Source organism: Haliotis cracherodii, unplaced genomic scaffold (assembly GCF_022045235.1).
Source record: "Haliotis cracherodii isolate W230 unplaced genomic scaffold, xgHalCrac1.p SCAF_12, whole genome shotgun sequence".
Taxonomy (NCBI): domain Eukaryota; kingdom Metazoa; phylum Mollusca; class Gastropoda; order Lepetellida; family Haliotidae; genus Haliotis; species Haliotis cracherodii.
In genome coordinates this window covers 32515785-32541934 of record NW_027266267.1, presented here as the reverse complement: position 1 = coordinate 32541934, position 26150 = coordinate 32515785, and the positions used below count along the sequence as shown (strand labels likewise).

Below are 26150 nucleotides of genomic sequence, written 5' to 3'. Positions count from 1 at the left end.
CTATCCACCTCACATCCTATATCACATATCTCACCCAAATCTATCCATGCCACCTCATATCCTACGAGTATCATATATCTCACCCTGTCGTCCACCCACACCTACCTACCTCACACAATATCACACTGCTCGCACTCAGTCCCCCGCCCCATGTTGGTCCCCCTCCCTTACACATCCTCTGTGTACAGACGCTCCTGTTCCAAAGCTCTCTCCCTCATCCCGTCATATGAGCCCAAACCTCATCACGCGTCCACCTTGTCCAGGGCAACAGCAAGACCCCTAACGATGGGCTCAATTATCCTATTATCTTCAATTCTCCAACAATATCCTTGTAGCATGATCCTTCTTCAGCCATTTTGTCAGGCCATGATAATTTTGATTAAACACACGTCGGAGCAATGCAGCGTGTTTGCGTAACATTACCGACAAAATCAGAGACATTTTCCTTGCATTTTTCTTCCAAGACCATTCTCCAAATCAATTGTTATGACGCGTAGCAAATTAGCATAGTAAAGACTCTCCTATTGACAATGCTTATTAGCCTAAGACTCGCAATCGAAACCTGAGATTTGAAAATGAACATTCTTTTCCAAAAGTGCATTATTAAAGGGAGCTAATACATCAAAATGGTTGCACTAATGACTTGGCATGGTCGCTGTCCACGTACAGTCCATCCAATCGGACTAGCCTAACTGACAGCCTTCACGATTCAATGTTTGCCATTTTGTGTTGGACTTCCTCCTCTAAACATGAGTCATATCATGGTATTGATGATCTCGGAAATGACTTTTTGTGATCTTTGTCTAAAATCTGGGAGCTGCTTGAACACTGATTAGATGACCAGCTCACTGAAGGGCTTGTCCCAGGTTTACAGTACATCTATCATTCTAGGAGCCCTCCACTCAACTGGGGCCAGGGGTGTGACTGAAACATACCCTGGTCCTTTAATCATTTCAACAACTGGACACTCCACACACCACGGCTCTGTAATTAGTAGTTTGCTTAAGTCAGGACACAATACTCTCCGTCATAACTTGCAGGAATAAATGTACTTACAAGCGTACTTGTTTTTTCTTCAAATTAAATGATACTAATGAAACTACTAAAGAAGACATAGGAGGAACATAATTTCTAAGAAATCAGAAATACACATGTGGAGCGGACCATGTGATTTTCAAGGGGAAAGATCGTCTTCATAAATGAATCAATCCTGGTTATACTGAAAACACATATGCCTCACATTGTAGGCAAACAAAATAATGTGCCCTTTATTTGCAGACAGCGTATACTGTAATATCAAGAGATGAAAATAATCAAGCACCTATTTTGTGTTGGAAAAAACAAATGAGCTCCAAAACATTAAAAAAAAACAATGCTCATCTCCTCAACCCCTTCCCCCCGCAAATCATATTGTTACTTCCAATGAGGAATTATTAAATTTGTCCAATTTAATTATGTTTTAGGTAAATGAAGTTACATAAATTATCATAAGCCTATTTTATCCAAATCTAATCAAATATTCAACGAAACAAGTTGTGAATATGCATACGGTATTTTGTCAAATTATACAAAAATGACAAATCCCTGGCAAACATTATTATCCGTGACCTCGATGCAAACAAGCAACAATGGTCTTGAAGCCTGAAGAAGCCAGTGCCCTCAAACACCCTATTGTCCCAATCCACCATTTTCCTGACAATGGCAGATCGTAATGCCATAATTTAAACAATAATCCTGTTATAATTAATGCTGATCAACGATCCACACTACCACCAACCTGTTATGCATGCAAGGGAATTCAATTTCACAAGAACCCGTAACAACATTTGAAAACCCTTCACTTGACATTAGAGGTGGCAATTTATTTCATGTGGTGGACAAGTTTGGAAGCTGGTAGGAGTTACATCCCTTTGGTGTTCATAGTGCTGAAGGAACAAATCCACTTCAATACCAATACAATACCAATACAATACCAATACAATACCAATACAATACCAGCACAAAACACTGTCATGCATATCCTTATTTCATTATTACATCTTGAAACAATCTTGACATGATAAATCAGATGATTGACACAGTTCTTTCACAAATCTGTCAATGAAAATGTTTAAAACCATCCTGAAAACTTGAAATTTTGAGAAACTGAGAATTCTTTGGACATGAAGTCAATATTTCTAAACCTACAAAAATAAACAAACACAATTTTTTACAACTTAGCCAGAAATACATATTTAATGTATTTACTAGGCATATGCATTCAACACAAATAACATTTGCCCAACAAAAAAACATGCATACTGAATATGCAAACATAAACATTGACAGGAAAGCAAGGGATTTTAAGGAGTTATGAATGCTAAAGCATTGGGATCTTGTATTTGTTAAGACCGTCCACTGCAGACAAGTGTAATGTTTACGCCAAACTCTCCCGAAATATCTGTATCAACATCTGTAAGGCAAGCCATCTGCTGCTTCAGCTGACACAAGGACTTCATTATAGCCTAATGGCGGTTTATACTTTCCCCTAAGTCATGTGACCTGTCTATGACCATGCTGCAAGCAAGTTTTTTCTAAACCGCACAAATTCACAGACTGTGATATTAGTCGTTAGGCCATCAGTGGCAAATTTCCTTATCATTACAGGGCCTAATTAGGGAAGATTTTGTCAACGAACATTTAATGATAAAATTTATTGTGGGCATATCCGACACTAGTTGGCGCAATGCCTCAAAGGGGAGACAATTCTCAAGCCTGTGGGGGGTCTGAAGTTCATAAAAGCTAGTTAGAGACACCGTCAAATTTGCCCTTCCCAACGCAGACAAGTTAAAGTCGTACTATGAAGGCCCTTCAGCCACCTTGGCAATGTCTCTTTCAAGTTGAGGGAGAATTTCCCAAAGAGGTGACCTTTTCTAGGAGTTTTAAAGCTTTCGAAATCTCGTTAATTCTTCGCTTTAGGCCACTGGAGCCTTGCCCTGTGTGAGGGTTTTAATTAACGACAACAGGGCTAAGATTCAGGCTTTGTTGTGAAGCACTTGTTTGAGACAGTTTTAACATTTCACTCTCTTTTCAGCTTACCGATGCCCTCTAGTGGGGCTTCCCAGAACTAAGTACTGATTTGTAATACGGACATTTTGCCCCAAAATAACAAGCCAAAGTTACTTAAGGTTCACAAAGTGTACTTCAAGTTTTTAAGGCCCAACAAAACATTATCAAACACAGAAACTTTCGAGATTAAGCAAATGCCTGCAATTGATACAAAATCTAAAGGGCTTGATGTGATAGCTTCAAACGAATATACCCTTAAGAGTATTAAAAGTCAATTTTTCACTGTTATGAGAATTATTCATGGAAATGATTATATGTACCCGGTCCGCACTAGCACGAGAAACCTACATATATACAGATAGATGTGTACATTAGAAAGCATATAAAATGGTCACTCTTGTCATCACTTATTTTCTTGTGTAATGAACATATAATTCTTGGGGAGCGGTCGGGTAGCCTAGTGGTTAAAGCGTTTGCTCGTCACGCTGAAGACCCGGGTTCGATTCCCGACATGGGTACAATGTGTGAAGCCCATTTTTGGTGTCCCCCGCCGTGATATTGCTGGAATATTGCTAAAAGCGGCGTAAAACCATACTCACTCACTCACTCTAATTCTTGGGTCCAAGTTTCAGAGGAAAATTGCCCTCGTGTATGTCCATAATGTGATATAATGTGCAGACAAAAACTACATCGTGTTGCTTCAGCCCACTGAACAGATCATTAATAACAGTGTTTGTTTGTTGCTTTACGCTGCACTCAGCAATATTCCAACTGTATGATGGTGGTCTGTAAATAATCGAGTCTGGACCAGACAATCCAGTGATTGATATCATCAGCATCGATCCACACAATTGGGATCGATGACATGCATCAACCAAGTTGTGATACGATGACATGCATTAACCAAGTCAGCAAGTCTGACCACCCGATCCCATTAGTCGCCTTTTATGACAAGCATAGTTGCCTTTTACAGCAAGCATGGTTTACTGAAGACCTATTCTTACCCGGATCTTCACGGATTATAAATAACAGTTAGTTGGTGCGATTGGTGTGGTCAGTTCATACACAATCTGCTGAAATTAATGTAAATGATATTGAATTAAATTTTGAATAGAATTAATAAAAAGGATTAAAAAACAAAAAGCCACATATACAATCACCAAGCGATGTGCAGTAACACACTGGGACAAACTGGCCTACTTCAGCACAGTCTCTCTTCAGTATGACAGGTCAGCGGTCATGTCTTCACTTCCGGAAACAAAATCAACACTCGATCATTGTCTCTGCATAATGTGCACCCCCCTGTAGACAGCTGCAATTTCTTGTTATGAAAGTGTGGATCATACACACAAAACTATGATCGATGATCTGATTCTTCCCTGGACATCTACGATACAATCAGTGGCTGGGAACATGCAGTTCAAAACAATAACAGTCAGTCAACCAGTTGCTAATTGAGTGGAATCAGAGTTCCTGTCTCAACAAAATTGGCGCCCAGAAACAGACATCAGGATTTTTTGACAACATACCAAATATCCTTGAAATAACTGAAAGCTTTGAAGAACTTCAAGATATGTGGGTAGACCACATTCAAATTTGTATTCACGAGAGAGAAAAAATTCTGTGAGTTGTCATTAGAATTCGTGAAAACTTTTATGTCAAAATATTTCAATACAAATTGAAAGCCTATGGTAAACATTCAAATACTGAATTTTGATGGGCGTGTATGTTGCATTTAAGAACATAAAATAGTAAATTTCAATATTCAAACATTTCACCTTACGTCCAGATTTCCAGTTAGTATGCAAATAATGTCACATGACCCACATAATTTGCATATCCTCTTTTGATCCTGAAGTGATATTTAATAGCAAAATAAAGAAATAAAACAAGTAAAGTCCAAACAAAGTCTCAATATATATGCAAAATGTTGAAAATCAAGATTTTGTCTCTGGTTTCTACGAAGAGGCATCTGACAGTGGTTTATGTCAAAACAAATTAAAGACAGAATCAGTATGGCAAATCTTGCCATGTTGCCGACAGAGGAAAAATAAAACAGAAATAAAACTGAAATAAAACTTGATGACTAATCATACTGTTCATATTTATTCCTCTTCTGAATATGAGGAAATATGGAAGCTTTCGGCCAATCGTGTTTTACAGCCTGAGATTGAGCCAGTCACGAGCAGACCCACTGATGACCAAAAGATCGCTCAATCAATGTTTGCAGAAAATTGGCCAGATAATGTGTATTTAAAGGACCCTGAGCTGCCAAGGTTGATGTCTTGAAAAGTATTGCAAAATAATATTTAGTGGCATGATGATAACGCTGGACTACTACGAAGATAAGCCGTCTACTCCATCACTGCTGTGAAACAGAGCGGGAATGCATAACCGTTTGACGTTCATTGCATCAGTCATGAAATTCTTTAAAAGACTTCATTTGCATATGTGCTATGCTATCGGTATTTTGTTGTGCAACTCTCATCTCCTGTTGACTCTAAATTACTGTCCAGCTCAATTTTTTTTTAAATGTTTTCTTATCGACCCAATCACGAATTTGAACATATATCATTCTGCCCTGGGAAAAAATGTAAAAAAAATAAGTGTTTTAAACAAACCTTAACTCAACATTTTTTTATATTTCTTATCCCGCTACATAGTATATTGAGCAGGAAATCTGTGAAACCTGAAAATAAATCTGCCCTTAACAATATAATATTCAATATATACCCTCCTTCCCCTCACCAATGGTTTGTGATTAGTTCCGGAAACAGTTTCAACCTTCCATTGATTTGAAGTCTGTTTCCATGGATATCATTAAAAAAATAATTAAATTCCTTAATCAGCAAGGGGCACTACTTTAACACTATGTTGATATGTGAGCAAGTTTCTATGGAGACAATGGAGTCTCAAGTTCTACAGAAATAGCCCTCAACAGCAGCTCAGTCCAAGTCCATCTGGATTTCATGAAAATTTAAAAAAGAATTTTTAAAAAGAATAGAAATAGACTCATGTCACTTCACATTGGAAATATGTGCAAAGATTCTTTAAGAATATCGAGAAAGAATTATTTTCAAAATCTTTTCAAAAATAAATAATTACCATTGAACAGACATATTGATCAAAATCTCCCGCACACAGGAGAGGAAAATGAGTCAATTTCCAATAAGAGTACAGTGATCTGATTACTCAAACTGAGATATTAAACATGGATTGAAGTCCACCCTGTCAGCACCAAGCTACTGCCTATGTAGTGTTTGATAGCCAAGGGGTATTCATTGTTTGATAGGAGTTCTACTCTTGACATGATATAGCTGTCACATATTCATTTTCATATTCATATACAAGCTTTCCAAACTGGACGTTCTTCAGACTAACCAAGACAGCACCATCCATCACAATCCATCACAATCCAAAACAATCACACACAACCCAATCCAGGCCAACATGACCCAACACCAAATGCAATTCACAATTCACATGCACACACTCTCTCACTCACTCACTCACTCACTCACTCTCCCACACCTATTAGTGCGTGCAGTGTAAATCCAGCCATATTTCCTCACAAATTCCTGAAGTAAAAGAATAACGCTAAAAGGGTTTCATCTCACTGTGCAAGACAAAGAAAAAACCTAACTCAGCCTAGTTTCACTTGCAATTACCATAAACAGGATAAATCTCAAAATCCAGACTCTTTCGGTTAGAATATATTTCTCATCCAAACAACAAACATATATATCACAAAACCGTACACTTTAGAAATGAATGCAATATACATAAAAAAGCATTTCCTTTATCAAAAGCAAATGTGACTTATGAGTCCATTTTGTCAGTTATGTCCATTTTTAAAAAAACCCAGTATACACTTACATTGTTAAAAGACAGATACTGTAGTACTCAGTCGTGGGTCATGCTTTGAAAGGATATAAAGTTAGTTGCACTCCATCACCATCTTTAAACAACTGGAAGGTGATGTGAAAATAATGGTCCTCATTCACAGATTGATTTTTAATAGTAGGACTGCATAACAGTTAGTACTCTAAAATGGCATCCTCCCAGGGAGTCAGATAGCAATCTTACTGCAGTTCCTCCTATTTAGGACAAATATTGACTCACTATTATTCAAATTTCAGTTTTCAGAGTTCTCTGTCCTCCAAATATTATTTCAAGGTTGGAATAACCAAAATATGTGTTTGGTTTTATTTGGAAAAAATTTTAAGAATACTATCACACGGAGCCATTGTGGACTTAAAATTCAAGTAGAGATGGCATCACGCAAAGAAAAGTGTGCTAACCGAATAAAACCTTCAAACTTGATTTATCAAATTTTCAACGAATTAGAAAATTGAAAGTAAGAGAGCAGATAAAAATCAAGGCTACATTATTTGGACAAAGTCTGCCCATTTCATTTGAGACTCTCATTAAAGTTATGGCTATCTGTTCAGCAAAGTCTTGCTAATGACAATGGGGCCACACTAACGCTACAGAGGGCTAGGAGATGGCGCTACGTTGCATATGATGCTGATAATTTTCACTGCCCAAAATGAAAATGGTGGTCGCATGCAAGGAGGGTCAGCGACACTTGATGTGCCGCGATGTTGCCCAGAAAGAAGCTGATTCAGTGGTATAATTAGGATGAAAAGATTAGCTTCTGCGCAGATTAAATATTTGCCGATGACATTACAGTAAAGTGGTAGGGGAGGGTAGTTGGGAGAAGGAAGGACCGTCACGTTACGCCCGGCATCGCACAATGGCGAGGTGGTACCCATGTGCTGTGGAATCCGACTTTGGTCACTGGAATAATGCGTAATCTCGCTAAATATCCTTCCTTCACTGCTCAGTTGAATTGTTGAGGAAATTAGGAGAAGTCCTTGATCCCTCGAGGGGCTTATGAATTGTCCGCTGGCCAAATCCAATCCACCTTTACCAAATGAAATTTGTCAGAGAGCTAACATGGATTTAGGACTCGAGTAACATTGTGCGAGATCGGGACAACTGTGGTCAAATGCCCATACATGTGACCTTTGCTCTTTGGCCTTCACCTTGTCCACTTCTGCCGATTGGGAGAATTTGACCAAATTGACTAGGCATGACGAATGACTTCAACTCGTTCTTGGACTGCGAATTCCGCGTCATGATGTCGGAGGAATTTTGTGATTAGATGGTTCTTGAGTGCGAGACAATTGACAAGTCTATGATTGATGGTAGGATGCCATTTAGAGTGACCTCTGACCTCCAATCTCTGACCTCCCATATATTAATGCTACATGGTTGATGGATGATATTAGATTGATTAGCTGGAATTTTTCTTAAACAATGGTAGGATGGCTTTGTGAGTAAAATTAGATCATTTCATGATATTTATGGCCCAATCCAGGATTGGAGAACTACGATGCATCAACGTCATTATGCCGTCTCCCAATGCTTCAAAGAAATTCCTTTTTCTAACAAATGTGTCACTGTGAACCGTCCCAGATAAAAAGGATGCAAAATGATGCGGTAATGAGGAAACAGGGGTAAATCTAAAAGAAGAATCAAAATAATTCTTATGTCTAAAATTGTACACCAAACAAATTCTGAAAACAGATTTTACTGGACATTAGATTTAAAGGATATTTACAAACTGAATGAGCCTTAAATGTCCTCATTAATATTGCTTAATTAAGATTGGTTCATTGTCAACAATACTGTGTCTAAATCATAGGGTCTTGTCACATCTGAACTGCCTTTTAGAAAACATTTTTTTCAAATATTCAATATCAAACCACATATGTCATATACCAACAAATAAATACACACTCACCATAATATTAGCACTATGAACAATTCATTGAGACAGGTGATTCAGTGAAGTCATATTTTAGAAGACGTTGATTTGCAAGAAGGCCACATGCTCATATACAAAATCACATACACCCAGCAAGGGAGGACATCACACCATACATGAACACATTAACACATACAAACAAACACAAATGGACCTAAGTCTATACAATAAGCAGTGTGATCAATCACGTAACAAACATTCATTGTTAGTACCCAAAACTGACTTCAGAAAATATATAAGACTTTCTGGCTGTTATATCTCTAAGGTCTTCATAATATCAGCATATACCCTGGTAAGTAGAAAGTGCAATTCCTCTCTACCGTTATTGCAAACTGGACATTTCTTAGTGATTTATCTGTAGCCATATAGACCAAAATATAGACCAGCATTGATATTACAAGCTGTTACTATCATCAGTATATCATTACAGATTGTCATGTTTATAGAACTGTAATTTACACTCAACACTGACAATAAGCTTCTACATTGTGAAACATACCCTCCACAGCAGGTGGGATTTATCAGAATTGATAAAAAATCTACATACGTCTGATGTGCCATGTATATCGCCATATTGCTTTTCTTCTGGTCCGGTGTGCCTATTTTATTTCATCTCCAAAGATTGAAACCAAGCACATGAATATAGGTGCTTGTATGGGTTTAGTGTCTGTTTCAATATCACACACACACTATGAAATGATGTTAGGGGCTTATAATTGGGTTTTATTGGCTTGTTCTAATTCAGTAAGTAGGTCAGATGATCATGTAATGTCAACATTATGGCCAGATGTGACCTCATTATATATCAGATACAAGACAAAGGCCCTGATGCCTATACAACAACACAACAATGACAGCTACTTCAAAACAGTTTTTCTTTCAAAAGAAAATATTAACTCCCTGCTTTGCAAACATTGAGACAAAATAAGCTTTTGATATAGATATTGCCTGGTCCCACTGATTTCTTGTTTATTGTAATATATTGTCAAATATTCATGCATTTCTCAAGAAGAAATGAAAACTTTTTGTATTTCAATCAAAATTCCTTTTTGAAGTTTCCTAATATCCTGTAGTGGTAATTGAAAATCCTTTTTAAAGAATTCTGTGAAGCAATGCAAACGAGATGGAAACGGCATCATATTGCATAATCATGTTGAATCCCCAATCTAAGAATTACACACGTAACCCCTTAGACCATCTTACACAAGCAAGAGAATTAACTAGTTCCATTCACCCCTCTCGTAACCTACACAGGAATTGGCCTTTTTTCCCCTTCTACAATCTCCCATTTTACAAATTTCCATTTTCCATCCTGCCATCAGGAGTGTGGTGATATAACTTGTCTCCTTGTAAAACTGCAAGCAAGCCAATCTAGTGAAGCAAGACCTGACGCACTGGTGTCAAAATCCTCATTGGTGAGTCACATCTAAGGCCAAGCAGCTTATGGATAAATAGTGTCCTCTGCCCCAGTGCCACAACTATCAACAAATCTATTTCATTGACTGTCTCGCTGCCACCGACCCAACCACTTCCATTACCACTGGTAAAATGTCAGTGTCGGCTGCTGGTATTAACTATTGATGGGGCTACATAGATTCAGCAGCTCTGCAGATGCTGACATTTTCACCAGGAACTCGAGGCATCCCTTGATCAGAGGTGGAGTGTGTACAGGAGTGTAGCTGCATGACCTTTGTAGTGGGGGAGGTGACTGTACACCAGGGGCTCAAGGTGGTCTTGTATCATCACACCACTACCACCACCACCACCACCACCACCACCACCAGCAATTCATCAACAACACCTTCACAACAACATTACCATCGCCATCACGCTCACACCATCACCGTAACTCACACCATCACTGTAACTCACACCATCACACTTACGCCATCACTCTCACACAATCACACTCACACCGTCACACTCACACCGTCACGCTCACACCATCACCGTAACTCACACCATCACACTCACCATCACGCTCACACCATCAAGACCAGAAAGTCAGATGTCGTCAGGAGTACAAGACCAGAAAGTCAGTGTCACCAGGAGTACAAGACCAGAAAGTCAGTGTCACCAGGAGTACAAGACCAGAAAGTCAGTGTCACCAGGAGTACAAGACCAGAAAGTCAGGTGTTGTCAGGAGTACAAGACCAGAAAGTCAGGTGTTGTCAGGAGTACAAGACCAGAAAGTCAGTGTCACCAGGAGTACAAGACCAGAAAGTCAGTGTCACCAGGAGTACAAGACCAGAAAGTCAGTGTCACCAGGAGTACAAGACCAGAAAGTCAGTGTCACCAGGAGTACAAGACCAGAAAGTCAGGTGTCACCAGGAGTACAAGACCAGAAAGTCAGGTGTTGTCAGGAGTACAAGACCAGAAAGTCAGTGTCACCAGGAGTACAAGACCAGAAAGTCAGGTGTCACCAGGAGTACAAGACCAGAAAGTCAGGTGTTGTCAGGAGTACAAGACCAGAAAGTCAGTGTCATCAGGAGTACCAAACCAGAAAGTCAGATGTCATCAGGAGTACAAGACCAGAAAGTCAGGTGTCACCAGGAGTACAGGACCAGAAAGTCAGTGTCACCAAGAGTACAAGACCAGAAAGTCAGTGTCACCAGGAGTACAAGACCAGAAAGTCAGTGTCACCAGGAGTACAAGACCAGAAAGTCAGGTGTTGTCAGGAGTACAAGACCAGAAAGTCAGGTGTTGTCAGGAGTACAAGACCAGAAAGTCAGTGTCACAAGGAGTACAAGACCAGAAAGTCAGGTGTCACCAGGAGTACAAGACCAGAAAGTCAGGTGTTGTCAGGAGTACAAGACCAGAAAGTCAGGTGTCGTCAGGAGTACAAGACCAGAAAGTCAGATGTCATCAGGAGTACAAGACCAGAAAGTCAGTGTCACCAGGAGTACAAGACCAGAAAGTCAGTGTCACCAGGAGTACAAGACCAGAAAGTCAGGTGTCACCAGGAGTACAAGACCAGAAAGTCAATGTCACCAGGAGTACAAGACCAGAAAGTCAGTGTCATCAGGAGTACAAGACCAGAAAGTCAATGTCACAAGGAGTACAAGACCAGAAAGTCAGTGTCACCAAGAGTACAAGACCAGAAAGTCAGTGTCACCAGGAGTACAAGACCAGAAAGTCAGTGTCACCAGGAGTACAAGACCAGAAAGTCAGTGTCACCAGGAGTACAAGACCAGAAAGTCAGTGTCTCCAGGAGTACAAGACCAGAAAGTCAGTGTCATCAGGAGTACAAGACCAGAAAGTCAATGTCACCAGGAGTACAAGACCAGAAAGTCAGTGTCACCAAGAGTACAAGACCAGAAAGTCAGTGTCACCAGGAGTACAAGACCAGAAAGTCAGTGTCACCAGGAGTACAAGACCAGAAAGTCAGTGTCACCAGGAGTACAAGACCAGAAAGTCAGTGTCACCAGGAGTACAAGACGACCATCAAGAGTCACCTCAGGTCAAACCCAAACCAACAATTGTTGCAAACAGGACACACAACGACACTGTGACATGAGCAGGACGGAGTGTTTCTCCAAGACCACCAGTTTTTGTATTGACTTCTTTCCCTTATGGTGCCCTGAAATAGTTGTGAGTTTAAAAATATCCACACCAACGACAGCACTCCTTAATGAACCTGGTTATTAGCACAGAGAGGTGGACGGAGTGTAGGCAAACTCTCCACAGGTGTTGACACCTGGATATAAGTAAAATGTATACTCCTCTTGCATGCTGATCAATATGGCTCCACTGACATGGGTCTCAGCTAAACATGCTTCATGTCCGGTGAACAAGTTATTTTGTCTTGTAAACTATTTATTTGTAAACTAAAGAGAAACCTGCTTTTTCCAGCATTTTCAGGAAATCGTTAGTTCTGCCCCACACCACCCCCAATCTGAAATGGTCAGACACTGTTGTGAAGTTCATCCTAAACTGTGTTGCAGTTGTGATGTGGTGACACAGATGTTTCTATCCTTGCACCAGTACTTGCACCAGGACTTGCACCAGTACTTGCACCAGGACTTGCACCAGTACTTGCACCAGGACTTGCACCAGGACTTGCACCGGTACTTGCACCGGTACTTGCACCAGTACTTGCACCGGGACTTGCACCGGGACTTGCACCAGGACTTGCACCGGGACTTGCACCGGTACTTGCACCAGTACTTGCACCGGGACTTGCACCAGGACTTGCACCGGGACTTGCACCGGTACTTGCACCAGTACTTGCACCGGGACTTGCACCGGGACTTGCACCGGGACTTGCACCGGTACTTGCACCAGTACTTGCACCGGGACTTGCACCGGGACTTGCACCAGTACTTGCACTGGGACTTGCACCGGTACTTGCACCAGTACTTGCACCGGGACTTGCACCGGGACTTGCACCGGGACTTGCAACAGTACTTGCAACAGTACTTGCACCGGGACTTGCACCAGTACTTGCACCAGGACTTCACTCATCATGATCACTGCTGGTACAGGAAGGGTGCAAACATCTCTCTCCCAGTATGTGTCAAGGGAGGAGGTGTTAGGGGTGGGATGCTAACTTGGTCCAACAATAAGTGAAGAAGCCATAGAACCATGACCACACAGGTCACTGTGATGCATACATGTTGACTTGACACTGCATTGCGCTAGTATTTATTGTCGATGTTTAGTGTATGAGTTGGAATTAACCTAGCTTTGAACAGTATTACAGATATACTGCTGGTTGACTTACTGTGAGAAGAAAGCCCCAAGTGATGCAGGTCTCAGACGTTTACCAATTGTATCACCAATGAGTGTGGGTTTGGTGCTGACAAACCTAGAATCATAATCAGGCCAAATTTGAGGTTCAGACCTGTGATCATAGGATCCTGGCTTACCTAAGGGAGGCAACCCTGTAAGTTAATTGCAGTGCATTTCTTGCTGGGGACCATTCTCATCTGGAATCCCCACTGATGGGACAAAGGGAAGTGGAGCGGTGGGGAGGGGTGGGGAGGGGAGGGGAGATGGGTGTGGTGTTGGTGGGAGGGGATGGTGAGCAAGCACAATAACAGCAGACTGAGAGACCCCAGGGTGAGGGGAGGGAGGCCCTAGGACAGACCCAGGGTTCCCACATGTCATGGCACAGGCAGGGTATATTTATCCCCGGGTACTGCTAGTTTCCACCCAGCATGATCAGGCGGGTGTCACACAGAAGCAAGGACACAAAGTCTCACCTACCTCAAGCCGAGCTGTGGACTGTCACTGTGTGTGTAATCCAATGCAGTTCCTGAAACAAATAAAGAATGTCATTAGCCAAATATAACATAGCAAGCAGGCTGATCATAGCACTCATAAATAGAGATGTAGTATCAAGGCAGAGTTCACCTGTGTAGGGGGCGGTCGGGTAGCCTAGTGGTTAAAGCGTTCGTTCGTCACACAAAAGACCCGGGTTCGATTCCCGACATGGGTAAAATGTGTGAAGCCCATTTCTGCTGGCCCCGCCGTGATATTGCTTGAATATTGCTAAAAGCGGCGTAAAACTATACTCACTCACTCACTCACCTGTGTAGGATGAAGGTACGAACATCTGTACCGAAACATCCCACTGAAAGAATACATACAGTAGTCTTCCCTCACAGAGAATGTAACAAATTAGAAGACCTTCTCCACTGCAAAATAATTTGATACTGAAGATTGGTAATGGATTAAACTGATCAATAAACTTCAAGATGCCTTGATGTGTAAATCTACCATCTCTTGTTTTCACTTGAAGTGTCTTGTGAATTATTTGTTGATGTTGACGAAAGTGTTGTACTTACACAAACACAAACCTATTCAGAATTTGTGAGCAAACAGTTAACCAATCAAAACAACAAGAAGCTATAACGTTAACATCTTAATATCTTCATGTGTGATGCCAGAGTTTGAACAAACTTGTGAACAAACAACAAGATGTCATTCATCTCAAATACACAATATCCTATCTCCATATACATTCACCTTACATTGCAAACAAAACCATCACATTTCTAAACCTCGCACTTAAGTCTCATCTGTTCAACCTGTAAACATAATACTGAAGGAATTAAATATAAAATAACAATGAGATTTCAATCCCCCCAACAGACAAGGGCACAGCTAAGGCTTACGGTGAAACACATCTTAAGACCTAGCTTAACACCCCACACAAAGCTAACCACGACCCCGAACATCTATCGACAACACAGCGTGCTTGACCTCACTTGTCTTATCGACTGGTGACGGTCAGGTAAAAACTTAAACCCAAAGCCAACAAGTGGACGGGCGTTGCTGACGATTGAAATATAATTATCGGGTTAAAAGGTGGCAATGTCCATCCTTAAGTGGCAGTTGTTTGATTGCAAGGCTCGGATGTCAGAGAGGCATGATGAAGACAATGACGGTGGACAATCTACCTTACATACAGGGGTGTACATGTCATGTTTGCATGTGGCAAGGATGCAGAGATTGGAAATTGGTGAGAAGTGGTCATTGTCTTCTCACCTAATTAAGAGACTCAGTTTCACTGTCTCGTGCCTCGGAAGTCGAGGATCTATAATTTTGATACCAGGATCCCCACTGCTCTCCAGCTAATACAAATCCCATCATTGGGGACAAGTCTCCTAACATTTATGGCTTTGACATTAGGCCATTGCCTGTGATTAATTTTGTATTGTTTACCAAGTGTCTGTGATATAATGTTTCAGCTGAACAAGGAAGGCTAATTGAAATGTTCCTAAGGTGAAGGTGGAAATCTGACTGTTCAGAAGTTGATGAGGTGAAATGGAGAGAGAGTGAGTGGGTGTGTGAGTGAGTGAGTGAGTGAGTGAGTGAGTGAGTGGGTGGGTGGGTGGGTGGGTGAGTGAGTGAGTGACATATCCTTCCACTATATATATCATAGAGGGGGTGTTTGAAGTTCGAGGACAATTGTTCAGAGTATATTCAGTAGAAGTGTCTCATGTTGTAGGTAAGAGAGTAGACATATCTTAAGGCTGAATCAGCAACGTTTGGGTTGTTGTTGCAGCACATTCTCACTATGAACAGGCTTAACCCTTTTCCTCATTTTGGAGAAGCCTTAATTTGTCCTTAAATTCTTGTTACATTAGATTCTTTTTCAGATAATTTGAATATCAAACAAAACAACATTTGTTATTTTAACTTGCTTGTTCTCTCCAACCAACGATTATCAAGAAATGAAAGCAATATTTGCATGAAGTCCATATCTTTTCCCAAACTCTCAAAAGCAGTATTGTGCTTTTTTAAACCAAGTAAAATATTTTTTAATTTAATTACTATTCAAGCATAATCTTAATTCTTTGTAACAAGTTTGGATATTTGCACTTTTGAGATAGCCTTAAAGTATCGATGCAAGTCGACATCTACTTTTGCTATATTTTTAACATCTTTCATTTGTCTCTCCTTCTGCATCTCTGTGCATGCTGCAACAGTGAGTGACAATTGCTGTCAGTAGCTGCAGCATGTTCCCGGAACTACTCATCACAAGATGTCGTTAACTCGCCCATCTTGCTTTGAACCCTGTCAGGGCATCCATTGATGCTATTAGGTTCTTAGTAATTCACGTGACAAATTTACAAACCTGAAAAGGTGGCTTAGGAATGCCTTCTTATGATAACATTCCTGCTAATGACTTGAAGAAAGCTCAAATAAGACAAACATGAGTCATGGGCAACTGCTGAAGTCATTTCGCTACCGACTCCCTCCACAATGTAATTGAGTCAAGTGATCAAAGGGAGGCAACTGCAGATCAAATTTAGTATAAAATTAGGGGCAGCGTTGTACAATAATGTTGAACTTGAAGTGAGAATGATCTTGGCCATATCAGTTTTACAACCAACCCCAAACTGCCACCTTCTGACAGCATGGACATGATGCCACAGAGTCAGGTGGGAACACACAGTCAGTGTATGGAAGGAGTTCCACATCTCACGGGACACTTTCAAGGGTACACACATTGACACCCAGCCATTTTCTCCTCTGTGACGGTTATTTTGACATGGGAAATGTAACCACAGATAGCTGACATCCATGTTCTGTGACCACATGTTTACAAGAGTATAGTCTTCAAACTATTATGAGATGGGGTGAGAGATGGGGTGTGTGATGGGGTGTGTGATGGGATGTGTGATGGGATGTGTGATGGGGTGTGTGATGGGGTGTGTGATGGGATGTGTGATGGGGTGTGTGATGGGATGTGTGATGGGATGTGTGATGGGATGTGTGATGGGATGTGTGATGGGGTGAGAGATGGGGTGTGTGATGGGGTGTGTGATGGGGTGTGTGATGGGGTGAGAGATGGGATGTGTGATGGGATGTGTGATGGGGTGAGAGATGGTGTGTGTGATGGGATGTGTGATGGGGTGAGAGATGGTGTGTGTGATGGGGTGTGTGATGGGGTGTGTGATGGGGTGAGAGATGGGATGTGTGATGGGATGTGTGATGGGGTGAGAGATGGGGTGTGTGATGGGATGTGTGATGGGGTGTGTGATGGTGTGTGTGATGGGGTGAGAGATGGTGTGTGTGATGGGGTGAGAGATGGGATGTGTGATGGGATGTGTGATGGGATGTGTGATGGGGTGAGAGATGGTGTGTGTGATGGGGTGAGAGATGGTGTGTGTGATGGGGTGAGAGATGGTGTGTGTGATGGGGTGAGAGATGGGATGTGTGATGGGATGTGTGATGGGATGTGTGATGGGGTGTGTGATGGGGTGTGTGATGGGGTGAGAGATGGGGTGAGAGATGGGGTGAAAGATGGGATGAGTGATGGGGTGTGTGATGGGGTGTGTGATGGGATGTGTGATGGGGTGTGTGATGGGGTGTGTGATGGGGTGTGTGATGGGGTGAGAGATGGGGTGAGAGATGGGGTGAGAGATGGGATGTGTGATGGGGTGTGTGATGGGGTGTGTGATGGGATGTGTGATGGGATGTGTGATGGGGTGAGAGATGGGGTGTGTGATGGGGTGTGTGATGGGGTGAGAGATGGGATGTGTGATGGGGTGTGTGATGGGGTGAGAGATGGGGTGTGTGATGGGGTGTGTGATGGGGTGAGAGATGGGATGTGTGATGGGGTGAGAGATGGGATGTGTGATGGGGTGTGTGATGGGATGTGTGATGGGGTGAGAGATGGGGTGTGTGATGGGGTGTGTGATGGGGTGTGTGATGGGATGTGCGATGGGGTGTGTGATGGGGTGTGTGATGGGGTGTGTGATGGGGTGAGAGATGGTGTGTGTGATGGGGTGAGAGATGGGGTTTGTGATGGGATGTGTGATGGGATGTGTGATGGGGTGTGTGATGGGGTGTGTGATGGGGTGAGAGATGGGATGTGTGATGGGATGTGTGATGGGGTGTGTGATGGGGTGTGTGATGGGGTGTGTGATGGGGTGTGTGATGGGGTGTGTGTGATGGGGTGTGTGATGGGGTGTGTGATGGGGTGAGAGATGGGATGTATGATGGGGTGTGTGATGGGGTGAGAGATGGGATGTGTGATGGGGTGTGTGATGGGGTGAGAGATGGGATGTGTGATGGGGTGTGTGATGGGGTGAGAGATGGGGTGAGAGATGGGGTGTGTGATGGGGTGTGTGATGGGGTGTGTGATGGGATGTGTGATGGGATGTGTGATGGGTGAGAGATGGGGTGAGAGATGGGGTGTGTGATGGGGTGTGTGATGGGATGTGTGATGGGATGTGTGATGGAGTGTGTGATGGGGTGTGGATGGGGTGTGTGATGGGGTGAGAGATGGGATGTGTGATGGGATGTGTGATGGGGTGAGAGATGGGGTGAGAGATGGGATGTGTGATGGGATGTGTGATGGGGTGAGAGATGGGATGTGTGATGGGGTGAGAGATGGGGTGAGAGATGGGGTGTGTGATGGGGTGTGTGATGGGGTGTGTGATGGGATGTGTGATGGGATGTGTGATGGGATGTGTGATGGGGTGTGTGATGGGATGTGTGATGGGGTGTGTGATGGGGTGAGAGATGGTGTGTGTGATGGGGTGAGAGATGGGGTGTGTGATGGGATGTGTGATGGGATGTGTGATGGGGTTTACGATGGGGTGTGTGATGGGGTGTGTGATGGGATGTGTGATGGGATGTGTGATGGGATGTGTGATGGGATGTGTGATGGGGTGAGAGATGAGGTGAGAGATGGGGTGTGTGATGGGATGTGTGATGGGGTGCGTGATGGGGTGTGGATGGGGTGTGTGATGGGGTGTGTGATGGGATGTGTGATGGGGTGTGTGATGGGGTGAGAGATGGGGTGTGTGATGGGATGTGTGATGGGGTGTGTGATGGGATATGTGATGGGGTGTGTGATGGGATGTGTGATGGGATGTGTGATGGGGTGTGTGATGGGGTGAGAGATGGTGTGTGTGATGGGATGTGTGATGGTGTGTGTGATGGGGTGAGAGATGGGGTGTGTGATGGGGTGTGGATGGGGTGTGTGATGGGATGTGTGATGGGATGTGTGATGGGGTGAGAGATGGGGTGTGTGATGGGATGTGTGATGGGGTGTGTGATGGGATGTGTGATGGGGTGTGTGATGGGATGTGTGATGGGGTGTGTGATGGGGTGAGAGATGGTGTGTGTGATGGGATGTGTGATGGGGTGAGAGATGGGGTGTGTGATGGGATGTGTGATGGGATGTGTGATGGGGTGTGTGATGGGATGTGTGATGGGGTGTGTGATGGGGTGTGTGATGGGGTGTGTGATGGGGTGTGTGATGGGATGTGTGATGGGATGTGTGATGGGGTGTGTGATGGGGTGTGTGATGGGGTGTGGATGGGGTGTGTGATGGGGTGTGTGATGGGGTGTGTGATGGGATGTGTGATGGGATGTGTGATGGGGTGTGTGATGGGGTGTGGATGGGGTGTGTGATGGGGTGTGTGATGGGGTGTGTGATGGGATGTGTGATGGGGTGTGTGATGGGGTGAGAGATGGGGTGTGTGATGGGATGTGTGATGGGATGTGTGATGGGATGTGTGATGGGGTGAGAGATGGGGTGTGTGATGGGATGTGTGATGGGGTGTGTGATGGGATGTGTGATGGGATGTGTGATGGGATGTGTGAGGGGTGTGTGATGGGGGGTGTGATGGGATGTGTGATGGGGTGTGTGATGGGGTGTGTGATGGGATGTGTGATGGGGTGTGTGATGGGGTGTGGATGGGATGTGTGATGGGGTGTGTGATGGGATGTGTGATGGGATGTGTGATGGGATGTGTGATGGGGTGTGTGATGGGGTGAGAGATGGGATGTGTGATGGGGTGTGTGATGGGATGTGTGATGGGGTGTGTGATGGGATGTGTGATGGGGTGTGTGATGGGATGTGTGATGGGATGTGTGATGGGATGCGTGATGGGAGTGAGAGATGGGGTGTGTGATGGGATGTGTGATGGGGTGTGTGATGGGATGTGTGATGGGATGTGTGATGGGGTGTGTGATGGGGTGTGTGATGGTGTGTGTGATGGTGTGTGGATGGGGTGTGTGATGGGATGTGTGATGGGATGTGTGATGGGATGTGTGATGGGGTGTGTGATGGGGTGTGTGATGGGGTGTGTGATGGGATATGTGATGGGATGTGTGATGGGATGTGTGATGGGATGTGTGATGGAGTGTGTGATGGGGTGTGTGATGGGATGTGTGATGGGGTGTGTGATGGGATGTGTGATGAGGTGTGTGATGGGGTGTGTGATGGGATGTGTGATGGGATGTGTGATGGGGTGTGTGATGGGGTGTGTGATGGGATGTGTGATGGGAGTGAGTGAGTGAGTGTGTTTGGTTTAATGCCGCTTTTAGAAATATTCCAGCAATATCACGATGGGGGACACCAGAAATGGGATTCACACATTGTACCCATGTCGGGAATCGAACCCGGGTCTTCGGCGTGACGAGCGAACGCTTAAACCACTAGGCTACCCGACAGCCCGTGTGTGATGGGATATGTGATGGGATGTGTGATGGGATATGTGATGGGATGTGTGATGGGATGTGTGATGGTGTGTGTGATGGTGTGTGTGATGGTGTGTGTGATGGGGTGTGTGATGGGGTGTGGGATGTGTGAGTGGATGAAGGATGGAGTACTCACACATCACAGACAAAACAAGTTCAAAACATTACACCTGTCTTTTGGCAAACCACTCAATATGACTATCTCGAAAATGTGCCAAATTCTCCAAATTTTCACGTACAGGACACCTTCCAAAATACTCAGAACAACATTGTTGGAAGTGGAACAGATTACACCAGCTATTATAACACATCTTGGCTCTGAACCTTGCAGCGGCTGGCCACAAGATATACAGTTTGAAGCTATTCCAAACTGCTCTACCTCACACCTGTTTCAGGAGACAAAATCCTTTGTTGGTTTTAGTCATAAATTGGCACACACAGATAAGAGGTCATTTGTCACAGCAAAAGATTTTATTACTAAAATGTTAGGCTGATAGAAAAGGATTAGGTTGATTTGTGTGTTATTTCCACCTGAAGCATGCCAATCTTCAAGATACATGGTCTTCAAGATATACCAGCATTGCTGCTTTCACACAATAAGTTAAATATTACTTTAATGGAGTTTGTTATTTTTAAAGCAGTAGATCTTCTCAAACAAGCTTATTTCAATATGGTCCCATGCATGTTGTAATTAGAGATTAATTGAATCAGGCTTGCTGACTTGTTTGATGCATGTCATCATAACCCAACTGCACAGATCGATGCACATAATGTCAATCACGTGACTGTCTGGTCCAGACTCAATGATTTAAAGATCGACGTCATATAGCTTGAATATTGCTGAGTGCAGCATTAAACAACAAACAAACAAACAATATGATGTCATCAAGCTTCAGAGCAACTGCACTACAAAACATGTCACAAATGTGGCGGAAAAAAAATCAACAAATACTTATGTCTTCGACTGCGACCTATAGTGAAATTTCGCCAATATTTGCTGTACTTTCAAGACAAGAGCAAACTAGCCGTATGCCATGCTACATTCCCATCATTCGTCAACACTGTAATTACCTAACGAGTGAGAGTTAAACAAATACTTGGGTTTTAGCCAACACGTAAGTTGTTTACTGCTGGATAATGAGAATCCGGGCCAAAACAGGAATCCCAACACACGCTTCAAGCCTACAAAGTTTCCCCTGCCTCAAGTATGAACGGAAAGCAATTTCATGAAGGATGTTTTTAGATAACATATGTTGAAGATCAGTAGTACTTACTGCCTAGAAGATAAATTCATTTTAAAAACATTTTCTCCAGTCCAATGGGGATTTTTTATGACTGCAAATTTAGCAGCACTTAGCTGATCAAAGAAGATTACGTGCAATCTTAGACTTATGTCGTGTTCTTTCTTGCATTTGTAAACAACATGGCAACAACAGATAATGTCACTTGAAACATTTATTGAGACAAAAATAGCTTTAGCCAGATTAATTCACAGATCAATTCACACGACATTTACTCATATGAACGAATGAACAGAAGGTATAATATTCTTAGAGTTGTGTGAACATTTTTCAACAAATCATTGCATATTTTATCAAAGTAAAATTAATTTCTTTTACTTAATTTGCATAAAAAACTGTATCTATATTAACATAAGGATTCCATATGATGTCAAATTCTCTATCAAATGTATAACGCAATGTTTCCGGAAAATACAGAAATACTTCAGGAAAAAGCCCATGGTTGTTTGAAGATGAAGGCTGATAAGACAGCTGAAGTTGGGCCAAGCTGCGTTCGCTGGCAATACCCACACAATCCAATATTCATCATCAAACGTCAAACACCTGAACCCGCTAATCACAACCATCCAATCTCTTTTCTTGTTTTTTTTCGACTTCCTTTATTCATGTCAATGAGAACAAAGCATTATGGATGTCAAGATCGGTGGATATTGTCTGGTACGACAGACAGGAGACTTCTAATACATTTTATAATGTTCCCATTTCCTCGTAAAGACAGCATTATGATCATTTGTTGGGGCAATTATCTTTTCCACTTGAAAAGCAATGAAGGAGAGTGTTTGTTTGTCATACCTTTCCTACTTGTTTACTCATACATACTAATATATCTTTTACAGGCAATGGTAATATGGCTTATTACCTTATTGAATCTTGGGCTTAAGTAAAACAGAATTAAGTTATTATCAAATAGAATAGTATGTGGAAAAATATTGTTTATGTAATGTTCTAATTCTGGCCACAATGCTCTTTCACAGAATGTACTCATTGTTGTTAACAAACAGCATTGTCAGTAATTTCTTCTTGGTATACACAATTCTGTATACACATTTATACTGGAAATCTAAAAGTTTGGTATCTTTAGTGCATTTCCTATATTATAGAAATATTTCCTTCCATGAAATGTGGTCTGTTACAACCATCCAATCTTGTTCCAGATTGTCACGCTGAAGTTCAGAAACAACACTCACGTCCACGACAAGATTGTGTGGCAAATAAAACTAAAGACCAATACACAAAAAAGACTTGTAACTGTAAGAACATAACACCCAGTCTGTAACATTCAATCCTACTTCTATTAACACAATTCCTGTAGCGAATCCCGTCTACCTAATGACCTCGGAGTGAGACCCAACAGATGGACTCAAGCAAAACTAATGAGAAAAAGTCCGAAGTTTTTTGTGTGGGCTGAAAGACACACTGAACCCTAGAATAGTGGGGTAATTACTTGCTGTTTGTTTTACCTAGGTTGTGCACGACACATTGACAGCCACAACGCACAACTTGGTAATGGCTCCTGCTGTAATCACTCAACTCCGATTGTACTTTTTAGTCCAGCGTGATGGTGTCACGTGAGTGATTGAGCGAATGGATTCAACACCCTCTAGGAGTATACCTTGCCTTCCTCACAGTAGCCACCAACGTCTGTTGTGAAGTTGAAGCTGTAATCGTAACTTGTGTGGTTTAACACTGACTAATGACAACCCTAACTTGTGTGGTTTAACACTGACTAATGACAACCCTGACTTGTGTGGTTTAACACTAACTAACGACAACCCTGACTTGTGTGGTTTAACACTAACTAACGACAACCCTGACTTGTGTGGTTTAACACTGACTAATGACAACCCTGACTTGTGTGGTTTAACACTGACTTATGACAACCCTAACTTGTGTGGTTTAACACTAACTAACGACAACCCTGACTTGTGTGGTTTAACACTAACTAACGACAACCCTGACTTGTGTGGTTTAACACTGACTAACGACAACCCTGACTTGTGTGGTTTAACACTGACTTATGACAACCCTAACTTGTGTGGTTTAACACTAACTAACGACAACCCTGACTTGTGTGGTTTAACACTGACTAACGACAACCCTGACTTGTGTGGTTTAACACTGACTAATGACAACCCTGACTTGTGTGGTTTAACACTGACTAATGACAACCCTGACTTGTGTGGTTTAACACTGACTTATGACAACCCTAACTTGTGTGGTTTAACACTAACTAACGACAACCCTGACTTGTGTGGTTTAACACTGACTAACGACAACCCTGACTTGTGTGGTTTAACACTGACTAATGACAACCCTGACTTGTGTGGTTTAACACTGACTAATGACAACCCTGACTTGTGTGGTTTAACACTGACTAACGACAACCCTGACTTGTGTGGTTTAACACTGACTAATGACAACCCTGACTTGTGTGGTTTAACACTGACTAATGACAACCCTGACTTGTGTGGTTTAACACTGACTTATGACAACCCTAACTTGTGTGGTTTAACACTGACTAATGACAACCCTGACTTGTGTGGTTTAACACTGACTAATGACAACCCTAACTTGTGTGGTTTAACACCGACTAATGACAACCCTAACTTGTTTGGTTTAACACTGACTATTGACAACCCTGACTTGTGTGGTTTAACACTGACTAATGACAACCCTGACTTGTGTGGTTTAACACTGACTTATGACAACCCTAACTTGTGTGGTTTAACACTGACTAATGACAACCCTGACTTGTGTGGTTTAACACTGACTAACGACAACCCTGACTTGTGTGGTTTAACACTGACTAACGACAACCCTGACTTGTGTGGTTTAACACTGACTAACGACAACCCTGACTTGTGTGGTTTAACACTGACTAATGACAACCCTGACTTGTGTGGTTTAACACTGACTAACGACAACCCTAACTTGTGTGGTTTAACACTGACTAATGACAACCCTGACTTAAGTGGTTTAACACTGACTAATGACAACCCTAACTTGTGTGGTTTAACACTGACTAATGACAACCCTAACTTGTGTGGTTTAACACTGACTAATGACAACCCTGACTTGTGTGGTTTAACACTGACTAATGACAACCCTGACTTGTGTGGTTTAACACTGACTAATGACAACCCTGACTTGTGTGGTTTAACACTGACTAACGACAACCCTAACTTGTGTGGTTTAACACTGACTAATGACAACCCTGACTTAAGTGGTTTAACACTGACTAATGACAACCCTAACTTGTGTGGTTTAACACTGACTAATGACAACCCTAACTTGTGTGGTTTAACACTGACTAACAACAACTGTAAGTCGTGTGGTTTAACACTGACTTATGATTAGAATAGTTCATCATGAATGGCCATCCTCGGTTGCTAGGACAACAAGACTCTTATTTAAAGCAGTCTTCACGACCACCTGGTGTCATCCCAACATCTACAGTAATCTCTTCACTGAATGGATCACTCCCTTATATTCTGACCTGCTTGTCTTGTCAAAGGCATCATTGTTCTTAATAACTTATTAAGAGATGAAATAAACATGAGATGTTAGGAACTACTTAACAAGAATCCCCAAAGATGAAAACACATGTACAGATAATTCAAAACTATAACTCATATTAACATTCCTAACAGCTATGGGCTCAGTTTTCCCAGTTCAACTAGCTGACTTTCAGATGTTCCAATACCTTGATGTATACTGCTCAAAACAAATGAAGCAATACCCACCAGTCATGTCTGATTAACTATAGTAATATGAAAACAATCATGTGTACTTGAACTTCTTTTCATTAGTATATGTTTGTATGATGACACAAACTTAGTCAACTGTCATATCAAAAGACACTGAAAAGTGTAACTCTTTAAGAAGATCATGTCAATCTGTGTGCAGTACAAACTTTCAGCAAGGTCAAGAACACATTAATTATTTTCAGGCTCACAACATGGGCATTGTGCGTAAAAATAAATACATTAGGCTAAACATAGAGCCCATATCCTTCCACC

The 26150-nt window shown here is 42.3% G+C and overlaps 2 protein-coding genes across 8 annotated transcripts in view; one reads left to right on the top strand and one right to left on the bottom strand.

The window, feature by feature from the left end:
• Positions 1-26150, bottom strand: part of LOC139458355 (roundabout homolog 2-like) — a 471546-nt gene that overhangs the window by 168686 nt on the left and 276710 nt on the right. For 6 of the 7 annotated variants that reach the window (XM_071239757.1, XM_071239758.1, XM_071239764.1 and 3 more), the window contains one exon: positions 14090-14138. The gene's annotated coding sequence lies outside the window, so the exon portion shown is untranslated. Of the gene's footprint in view, positions 1-4208; positions 4226-14089; positions 14139-26150 lie in introns of those variants that run through there. The other variant, XM_071239759.1, reaches the window with a different exon arrangement.
• On the top strand, positions 10890-12398 carry LOC139457298 (uncharacterized). The gene has a single exon (XM_071238705.1). It carries the CDS (start codon positions 10890-10892, stop codon positions 12396-12398), a length of 1509 nt encoding a protein of 502 aa, XP_071094806.1.

Coding starts and splice junctions, on each gene's coding strand:
- LOC139457298 (XM_071238705.1), top strand. CDS start 10,890: ATGTCGTCAGGAGTACAAGACCAGAAAGTCAGTGTCACCAGGAGTACA.